At 38.6% G+C, this 10,627-nt stretch overlaps 1 protein-coding gene across 2 annotated transcripts in view; it reads right to left on the reverse strand.

The window, feature by feature from the left end:
• Window positions 1-10,609, reverse strand: part of IPMK (inositol polyphosphate multikinase) — a 51,051-nt gene extending 40,442 nt beyond the window's left edge. For both annotated transcript variants that reach the window (XM_044239531.1, XM_044239530.1), the window contains exons 1-3: window positions 10,528-10,609; window positions 9,941-10,090; window positions 9,120-9,324 (exon numbers count right to left, since the gene is read on the reverse strand). In XM_044239531.1, coding sequence (XP_044095466.1) covers window positions 9,120-9,324; window positions 9,941-9,967 — 232 coding nt within the window. In that variant the 5' untranslated portion in view covers window positions 9,968-10,090; window positions 10,528-10,609. The remainder of the gene's footprint in view (window positions 1-9,119; window positions 9,325-9,940; window positions 10,091-10,527) is intronic.
• Between the last annotated feature and the right edge of the window lie 18 nt (window positions 10,610-10,627).

Genomic DNA, 10,627 nt, shown 5'->3' on the forward strand with positions numbered 1-10,627 from the left:
ATCCCAGGACCCTGGGATCATGACCTGAGCTGAAGGCAGAGGCTTTAACCCACTGAGCCACCCAGGCACCCCCTAGACATTTTTTTTTAAAAGACTTTATTTATTTCTTTGACACAGAGAGCGAGAGATCACACGTAGGCAGAGAGGCAGGCAGAGAGAGAGGGGGAAGCAGGCTCTGTGCTGAGCGGAGAGCCCAATGCGGGGCTCGATCCCAGGACCCTGAGATCATGACCTGAGGTGAAGGCAGACATAATCCACCAAGCCACCCAGGCGCCCTCAAACTCCTAGATATTTTAAATATAAAGACACAAAGGAGTTAAAAGTAAAAGGATAGGAAAAGGGACTATACCAGCAACTACCAATCATAAGAAAGTTAACATATTATTATTACCATATATCAGACTATGTTAATAATAGAGAACTCAAGAAAAAGGAATGTTATATTATGTAAAAAGGGACATTTCATAAGTCAATTCATTTAGACACAGCAATCCTAAATGTGTGTACCTAATAAGAACTTCAAAATAAATGAAAAAAAAAAAAAAAACCTGACAGAACTGAGAAGAGAGACAAACCTGCAATTACTCTCTCAAAAATTGATAAAACATTAGTAGTGACACATAAAACTAAACACAGTATCAAACAATCACATTGACAGGTACAGGATACTATATCCAACAGAATAGACATTTTTTCATGTACAAATGGAACATTTACCAAGACTGACCATGTGCTGAATGATTAAGGAAAAAAAAAAAAGTTTAAATTTAAAAGGACTGAATATTCTCTGTCCATAATGGAAATAAGATATTTGGGAAAATACCAAAGAGATGAGAAGTAAACACACTTGTAGTTAATCCATGGATCAAAATACACAAAGGAAATTAAAAAACATTTTTAACTAAATAATAATAAAAACTAATGTAACAACATTTGTGAAATGTACCTGAAGTACTGCTTAGTACTCAGAGGAAAATGAGTAGTTTTAAATACTTCTATTAGAAAAAAAAGAAAAAGAAAGGGGGAGTTCCAACTTAAGATGCTAGAAAAAAGTAAAATATTAACCCAAAATAAGTGGAAAGGCAGGAGCAAATAAAAACAAAAACAATGAAATAAGAATAGACAACGGGAAAAAAAAAATCAATGAAAAAGATTCTCTGAGATCAACAAAACTGATAAAACTCTAGCTAGATGGAGCAAGAAAAAAACGAATTACCATAATGAGGAATAAATGAAAGATAGGGTGTCACAATAAATGCTATAAGCATTAAAGTCATAAGACAGTTATGAACTTCATACCAATAAATCCAACTTAAATAAAATGAAAAAACTCTTTTACACATAAATTATTAAAACACAAGAAGCAGAAAACCTGAGTTGCCCTAGGTCTATGAAGAATACTGAATTCATAATTTTAAATATCTTTATAGATAACTGTAGGCCAAAATGGTTTCAACAGTAAATTCTATCAAACATTTACAGAAAAAGATAATAGCAGTCTTCCCAAATTTTTTTAGAAAACAGGAAAGTGGGGAACATTTCCCCACTAATTTTATGAAACCAGCATATTCTTTTTAAAAACCCCAACAAAGCCTTAAAAGAATATTATAGACCTCATGAACACAGTCATAAAAATATTTAATGAAACATCAGTAAACTTAATCCAGTAATATATTATCACGACCATGAGGACTTATTCCAGGAATGCAAAGTTGGTTGAAATATTTCAGTATGAGTAAATACGTTGATATTTTGGATAAGACAGAATTCTCAAAGAGAAAGAAGAGATATATAAACAGGGGAAGGTAAAGAAAAACCCTGTGGTATTAGGTTTAAATTATAGGTATAGGTATGAACCCAAATTTTAAAAATATTAAATTATGTTTCTCTTAGTCCAATCTGCTTAAGGAAAACCAGCAACCATACCCAAGGACCAATGAGTATACCTAGTGCCCATACTCTGGTTTTTAAATACCATTCTTCCCTAAAGGAACCAGGTTCTTAAAGAAAAGTAAGCTTGCTCCAGGGCTGGAATAGAAAAAGTACAAGATAAACACAGAACATCTTTTTTATGCTAGAAAGTGAGAAAGTGCCTCAAAAGAAAATTGGGAGGGATGTCTGGGTGGCTCAGTGGGTTAAAGCCTCTGCCTTCCGCTCCAGTCATGATCCCAGGGTCCTGGGATTGAGCCTCACATTGGGCTTTCTGCTCAGCAGGGAGCCTGCTTTCTCCTCTCTCTCTCTGCCTGCCTCTCTGCCTACTTGGGATTTCTGTCTGTCAAATAAATAAATAAAAATCTTAAAAAAAAAAAAGGAAAAATGGGAAATGTTGAAAAGACTAAGTAACCAGCCTGAAGAAGCTCCCGCTGCCCAAATTTGGGACAAGATGAGCATCAATGTAAGTAGTAACAATAATGAATAAGACCCATTGCCTGAAGTCTGCAAAAATCCTTATAATGAAAGAAAGCAAGAGAGAGAGAGAAGGGAAACCTACAATTCCCTAAAGCAGAATGCCAACTAACAAATTTAACAGGAATGACAGTAATTACCATTTTGCAACTACCACAGTAGTAAGTTGGTCAAATACCGTCAATGTATGCTTATAACGCTGGATGAAAACTGAGGAACGGGATTTTAACAGTCTCCATGAGTCTTTTTTTATTCCTCTCAAATTACTTAATTACAATAGGAAAAATGAAAACTTTACAGTGGAAAACTTGGCAGATATCACCTAACCAAGCTGTCAAAGTCACGTCACCAGTAATGCAACTGACATCCTGTGCTTTATAATGCTTCAAGAATACAATGTAACTCAAATAGTGTTCTGACGAAGCCTATACTCTAAGTATTTCACAGTTATGAAATAAAAGAAAAAAAATGAAAAACTGCTCCAAATGACAGGTAACTAAAGAGTCCTAACAACTAAATGCAACATGCAGTCTTGGATGGGGGAAATCGCTACAATGGATATTACAGGGGAAAAAAAATGACAAAAGCCTAATATTAAATATTCTCAATTTGATCACTGTACCATGGTTAGATAAGAGAATGTTCTCATTTTTAGGAATTAATTATTTAGAGGAAAAGGGGTCATAATGTCTGCAATTTAATCTTAAATGGTTCTGCTAAATCATTATCAAGTAGAAAGTGATAAAGCAAATGTGGCAAAATATTAATAACAGGTAAACCTAGATGAATGGTATACATTAATTGATTATACTATTCTTGCAACTTTTCAGTTTGAAATTTTCCCAAAATAAAATAAAAATTCCTTAAAAAAGGCAGTACAATTTATAGTAGCATCAAATACTTAGGGAAAAATCTAGTGAATGCTGTGTAAGATCTCTACAATGAAAACTATGACTAAGAGAAATTTAAGAAGGCCTAAACAAACAGAGAAATCTGCTATGTTCATGTATTGGAAGATGCAAGTACTATAAAGAAATCAATTTTCACCATAGCACTCTATAGACTCAAAGCAAACACAAAAATCTTACCTTTTCTTGGGAAAAATGACAGGTTGATTTAAAATCTATATGGAAATGCAAAGGATCAGAAATCATCAAGACAATCTCAAAAAAGAAAACAGGATGCTTATTCCACCATACATTAATACTCAATTCCTCACTGAATTAAGACAATGGGATATTACTTCCATGATAAACAAATCAATGAAAATAAATACAAGTCTAAAAGCAAATCCAAGAAATCCAGGGGTATATATGCAAAATGGAGTACAACTGACTGTTAAAAAGGATGAGGAAGCACTCTATGAATTGATACTACTGATTTCTAAGATATATTAAGTTTAAAATTGAAGTGCAAAACAGTAGATAAAGTGTACTACTTATTGTGCCAGAAAGAAAGAAAAATACAAAAATTTATATAGATCTGCATGTTCTTGCAACAAGTAACTTAGCAAGGATAAATCAGAAAACGAGACTCGTTACCTACAAAGGATGTTGAGAAATGGGTGGAGTGACAGAGAATGAAGTGACACTTCTGATAGATCTCTCTGTACAGTTTTGAGTTTTGGAAGAATACTAATTTTATAAACATTCAAAAATACATTATTAAATAAAAATGAAGGGAGGGAACTGAATTTAAACACAAATGAATCCAACTGTTTTTCAAATAAATAATATTACCTTAGAGAAGAGGGGGGAAAATAACCAACCCCCCCACCCCACAAACCCCTAACCCAACAGCTTCTGAAGTGTTTCCAACCACATACCCTTAGTATAAGGGAATCTCATCTTGAATTCTTTATTCTAGGTTTGTTTTCTGTAGTAGTAGAAGTATAGAAATTCTGAAAATTACAGGAATAAGCAAAACATACAAACCAAAACACACACACACACACAAAAGAACATTAACAGTGTTGCGAGCCAGGGTTCTCACTGAGGTAGATAGGAAATACAAATTTAGAATTAGGAAAGAAAAGAACTCTGTGGTACTGGAAAGAAATTGGAAATGTCAGTATAAATTATGATTTCTAAATATTTATACATTCTTCTCAGTTATGTTCTTTGGAAGGGCCAAGAAGCAATAATACTCCAATAGCAATGAGCACATCTAGCACCCAGATCTTAGTTTCAAAATACCATTTCCCACTGAAAATGAACCAGGACTCCTGAGAGCAACTCTGGCTCTAGAATTGGGAAGGGAAAGTATAAGTCTAAAATAACTTGTGACAGAAAGGAAGGAAGTACTCCCACTCAACAAATCTGGGACAATTTGAACACCAAAATAAATACGTTCTATAATGGGTCATGACACTATAAAATAAGAATCTATGGGTCCAAACTATTAATAAAGGACATATACAGGAGTAAATTGAGGGCTGTTTTTAGAATGCTGACTGTGAAAATAAATAGAGGTAGTGATAGGGGAGAAAAATCACAATTTTTCAACTTTCAGAGTAAAGACTGCTTCAGGCAAAAATCACCAATAGATGCCAAATCTAAGATGAAGTCTGAGGAGGATCTGGATATGTCCATGATCTCGAAGTATCTCTCCACAGTTTATTAGTTGCAAAGTGAAAAATATTAATTACATGCTGGAGAAGCCAGACCACAACTGGACCAGATGATCAAAATAAATATCACTAATAATGGAGAGATGGACATTGTAGGCCTCCAGATGTGATACCTTGAGGAGAACACACTTCTTTAATAATCCAGTCAGAAACGCATCACCTGAATCTTACAACCCACCAGAAATCCAAATTAAAGAACATTTCATAAAATAACTAGCTGGTACTCTTAAAAAATGACAATGTCATAAAAGATAAAGGCTGAGGAGTTGTTACAAATTAAAGGATTCTAAGAGACATGACAACTAAATGCAATAAATGATCCTTAACTAAATCCTGGACTGAGAAAAACAAGTATGATAAAAGACATTACCAGAACAGCTGACAAAATTGGAATATGGATTATGGATAAAGGCACTGTATCACTGTTAAATTTCATATATTTGATAAATATGCCATGGTTACAGAAATACACACTGACATATTACTGTATAAAGGGACAAGATATATACAACCTATCCTCAAATAGTTCCCCCAATAAATAATATGCAAGAGAAAGAAATTCCATAAAATGTTAAGTTCTCTATACTGTCTTTGCAACTTTCCTGTAAGTCTGAAATTATTTTAAGTCAATTAGTTTTAGAACATATCTAATAAAACAGACCATAAGCCAAAATAGATAACACCAGTTTAAATACTTCTTTTACCCTAACCACCTCATTTCTATATCCTTAGATCAGGAAACAAATACAGGATTTCAATATTCGTTTGAAACTTTAAGGAATTTTGAAAGAAATTAATGGTATATGTTAAATAATAAAACAGAAAAAGGATTTCATGCTAACTTTGGTGAGCTTTGGGAATTTAAACCAAATTCCTCCCTATTAAGAATGTGAAACCTCCCTATAGAAAATGTTGCACAATGTGTTAAGTATACTATATTGCACAAAAATGTTTAATACACTATTTTAAAATAGCAAAAAAAAAAAAATAGTGTAAATATAAAAATCTATCCCTAGAGGAATAAATTGTGATAGAGTCACACTATGGAATACACCAGTTTTTTTTTTAAATATAAAGTGTATTATGAATATAAAAATATGGATATACTACATAATACAGAATTTTTAAGAAGCTGTTGATATATCGGGGCGCCTGAGTGGCTCAGTGGGCTAAGGCCTCTGCCTTTGGCTCAGGTAATGTTCCCAGGGTCCTGGGATGGAGACCCCCCCCCCACCCCTGCATTGGGCTCTCTGCTCAGCGGGGAGCCTGCTTCCTCCTCTCTCTCTCTGCCTGCCTCTCTGCCTACTTGTCATCTCTAGCAAATAAATAAATAAAATCTTTTTTAAAAAAAAGGTTGCTGATATATCTATTTGTACAAAAATTAGAGTTCTGTTAGTGTATTTACATATGGGCCCAGAAACAAAAACCTGAGAAGTTGCACCAGGAATAGTTACCAGTGACTACCTACAGGAGAGGGAGAGTACGTAGAAGGATACTATTATACCATTTGAATTCTTTTCCTAAAAGATTATGTACTACTTTTACAATTAAAAAACCCAACACTTTGTATTCTTAGATATAAGATTGAAATCATACTTCAGTGAAGAACACAAAATATTACTCTGATAGCAGAACTGTAACGTGTTCTTATTACTCAACTATAACAAGATCTATTTTTACATTCAAGTACTTTTGTGCAATTGGTTTCATGTTTTTAATTTTTAATTTAACAAAGTCAACAACTCCTTTTTAGAAATAGGCAAGATAGATTATCAATCCAAAACTGAAAAACCCTTAGTTAATAGTAGTAAGAAAAATTTTAAAAGGCAAAACAAATATCCACACAATGTCTTTAAGAAAATTTACTCTGAAAATTTCAGTTGACAGCCAAGCCAAAGTATAATCTACACAAAGTACTTTACAACTGTAAGTGATTTATGATAGTAGAGAGACACAATAAATTCTTGAACTTTGAATTACTGAGCATCTTGTTATCCATTTTATGAATACATAAGATTATCATCATTCAGGTGTCCTTTCATTAATAATATATGCTAGGCTTTGTAAATAACTATGAATTAAATTCAATAAAATATTTATTAGGTTGCTAGCACAGTATGTTTGAGGCATTGTGCACTAGTGATACAGACAATCCCTAGTCAAGAGTATCCTACAAAATTTTTTAAATTGAATGAAATAATAAATAAAATTAAGGACTTTTAGAATCTCAACTACTCCTTCAATTAGGTAATTTGGGTGCCAAAACAACTTTCAGCCACTGTTTGCAATGTGGTATAAAGTCACATTTAGAGTACATTTGTGAATAGGCTGAATAAGTTCACTATTACACACTTTGATAAGCAGCGGTTACACTCTCAAATGACAAGCACCATTGAAATTGTGTGTATTCTGGGGTATTTTATCTATTTTCCTTCGTACATGAGTCAATCTCTAGGGACCCTTAGGAAAACAATTATTTTTTTTAAGGCTTCTAAAATACTATTAGGAATATTATCATTACAATTCATTAAAATAAATCAGTAGGTATGCAGTATAAATTTACTAACAATAATTCCATAATTACTCTCAAACTTTCAATACCAGAAGAGACACACACAAGAATGTGTCTGTGCAAAGCATCTTAAGTTGTTTCCTTACATCTAGGCTAAGCACCTTGAGAACTATATTTATTTCCTTGCCTCTGTGTACTAAAAGAACTGTCATTTTTCACTCTTTCAACATTTCTCAATTTAACTAAGCCCCAATCCCAGGACAAGGCTATGAGGATAAACAGATTTGGTCCCTAACTTAAAGGAACTCACAGTTCAGTGGGGATAAAGGCAGAGTCTACATGACATCATTAACACCTAACTTTCACCATGAAAAAAAAGAAAGGTGGGTAAAGATAAAAGCAGGAAGAAATACCGCTCTTTGAGAAATAACAAACATACAAAGATTCAAATACTCATCCACTTTCAAAAATCCCTGTTGGATGAGTTATCTGCAAGAACAATACACGATGTACAGTGTTTTGAGGCATGACCCTTGGTTTCCCGATTCTAACACGCAGTGACGTGTGACTTCAGGCTTGCCACTTAACCAGGCTCAGCCTCAGTTACTCTTCTAAAAATGACAATATTATCTTACTACCCTAAGCCCGAATCATTTTACTAACATAAACAAACTACCTAATGGTTTCTAAGTCTAAGATCTGCATTACTCACATACTCATATATCAGATTCCCCAAGTAATCATGGCCCGGAGAACCAGTGTGAGTAAACTAGGTGAATTACGGTTCCTAAACTCAACTTTTACATCACCAAGAGAACCAACTGCGATAGGTCCTACATTGTGCTTTAAACGTGGTGGGCTCACAAAATGTGTTACACAGACCATGACACAGTCTTAAAAAGATAATCAAGAATAACTGAATGCCTTAACTATGTACCTTTCTAGTAACAGCAGGGCATATTTCCTACCACGAATTCGAGTTTCTGCATTACCGGAACCACGCCTCCTGAAAAACCCAGGAGACACCAGAAAAACCTCTCAAAGGAATGGGAAGAAAGATCCTGGATAAGCCAATAAGACGTTCCCAGTAAATAAGTGAAATAAGCCCTGTGTTTTTTCTTCCCCTCCAGCTATGCAGCTGCACACAGGAGAGAAACACTAGATTAGCATCATCTGCATTTCATTCCTTTTCTTGTGCAATTGCTCCCCGCCTATAATAAACAGATCTTGTGCTCAGGGGAGAATTCACTTCCCCATTCAGTAAGTTCCTATTTTTCACTAATAACCCCGTCTCCAATCAACAACCACCCTCTTGGGAAGACCAGGCACTCATCTCCCCCCCCCCACCTCCCGCTGCTGGCCTGACGCCCCCCACCCTAGAAATCCCCCCCCCCTTTCGAGCCTCTGCTGCATGGGTCTCGAGGCTACGGGGGACAGCGGAATAGGCCTGGGGTGCTGTGCGCAAACCGGAGGGGAGTCTAGCCCAGCCTGTGAGCGCCAAGCTGCCTCGGCCGGCCGGGGGCTCACACAAGCGAAAGCGGAGCGGCGAGCCCCACGCCACCCCCCACTTACCCACTTTGTCTTTCCCGTACATGTGCCCAGCCACCTGATGCGAGAGGGGCACGCATCCGTTGAGGAAGCAGAGCCTGCCGCCTGCCGGCTTCGGGGTGCCCTCGGGGGGGGCTTCGCTCACCGGTGGGGTCCGCATTTCTGGGGGGCCGGGCGCCTCAAGTCGGAGGGGGGATGGTGGCTCCGTTGCCATAACGGAGAGCCGAAGCTGAAGGTATAGCCGCAGTGAGAGCAGGAAAAAAATAAGGCGGAAGGAGGGGAAGCCGGAGAACCCGAGGGTCGCTTAGGCTTGGCCGCGAGGAGGCCCGGGGGTTCCCGCGGCTGGTGCCCGTTGAGGCCCGGGAAGGGGGCCCATGACGCCGCGGAAGCGCGAGCGCTCCCCTGCCCGACTCTCAGCGGAGCGCAGCTCCCGACTCCTGCTGCTCTGCCGCTGCGGCTACCGTTGCCGGCTCAGCCCTGGAAACGGAACCGAGCCGAGAAGCGGCGGCCGCGGCGGCGCCCCGCTCTCCCTGGGGCCCTGACGGCGAGGGCGGCCCCACCTCCTGCGCCCCCGCCCCCTCCCGCCGTCCTCCAGTCCCCTTAGCTGCCGAGCGCGTCAGCGCCGCCTGCACCGCCGCCGCAGCCGCGAGCTTCCGACTGCGCGACCCGCTGCCGCCGCTGCTACTGAGCATGCCCAGAAGCTGCCCGACGGGACCCCCTGCAGCGGGGCGGGAGCCTGGCGCAGCCAGCGCGAACCGAAGGCTACGGGTTGGGGCAAGGGCCCTCGCGGTCTTTCTCACCGCCACCCCCTCCCCCCCCCCCCCGCTGAGCTGGCTTTACAGTACCAGCCGGGCTGTTGTAGCTTCATTCATTCAGTGGGCGTTTCAGCAATTCCTGGGGCCCGGCTCAAAGACTCCAGGGGCTTCCAGGTGTGAGGAGCAATCAGTCACGTGTTGAGAATTGGGAGGCCGTGGTGCCCTGGTTTGGGAGGCTACCTGCAATCAAATTCCTCCAGCTCCCATCCCGCATTGAAACAAGAATAGTAAAAACAAGCAGCTTCTTAGAAAATGCACCTTCAAAACATCCTTTGAGTTAATTCTAACCCCCCTCCCCAAATTTGGGCCCCTAAACCGCTTTTATAAATATTTTGTAACTGACACTAATTGCAGACTGTAGGAGATAGAGAATAATCTTAGTATCTTTTTGAGTACTTTTTTTTTTTAAAGAAATAAGCCGCTTTGTTTCTCCTACTCAGCCCTTAGCGCGGGTTCCAGGGTCCTTAATGGATAACTGGCTCAAAAGCATTAGAAAGTGACGTACACCGAGAGCGAGGTGAGGTTCTAAAATAGGACTTGTCTGCCACTGGCATTTTATAATGAAAACTGGTCGTGGCCGAACTGAGCAAGAAAATTGCAGATAAAATCTCAGATACCTGATTATGTCAAGTGTACTACCAGCACCTGTCCTTCGCCGTAAGAAACCCGCACACCTGGAAAAGACTTAAATCTAGCCTGGAATTTCTATTCTCCAAG

The sequence above is a fragment of the Neovison vison genome, chromosome 2 (genome assembly GCF_020171115.1).
Source record: "Neovison vison isolate M4711 chromosome 2, ASM_NN_V1, whole genome shotgun sequence".
NCBI classification, from domain to species: domain Eukaryota; kingdom Metazoa; phylum Chordata; class Mammalia; order Carnivora; family Mustelidae; genus Neogale; species Neogale vison.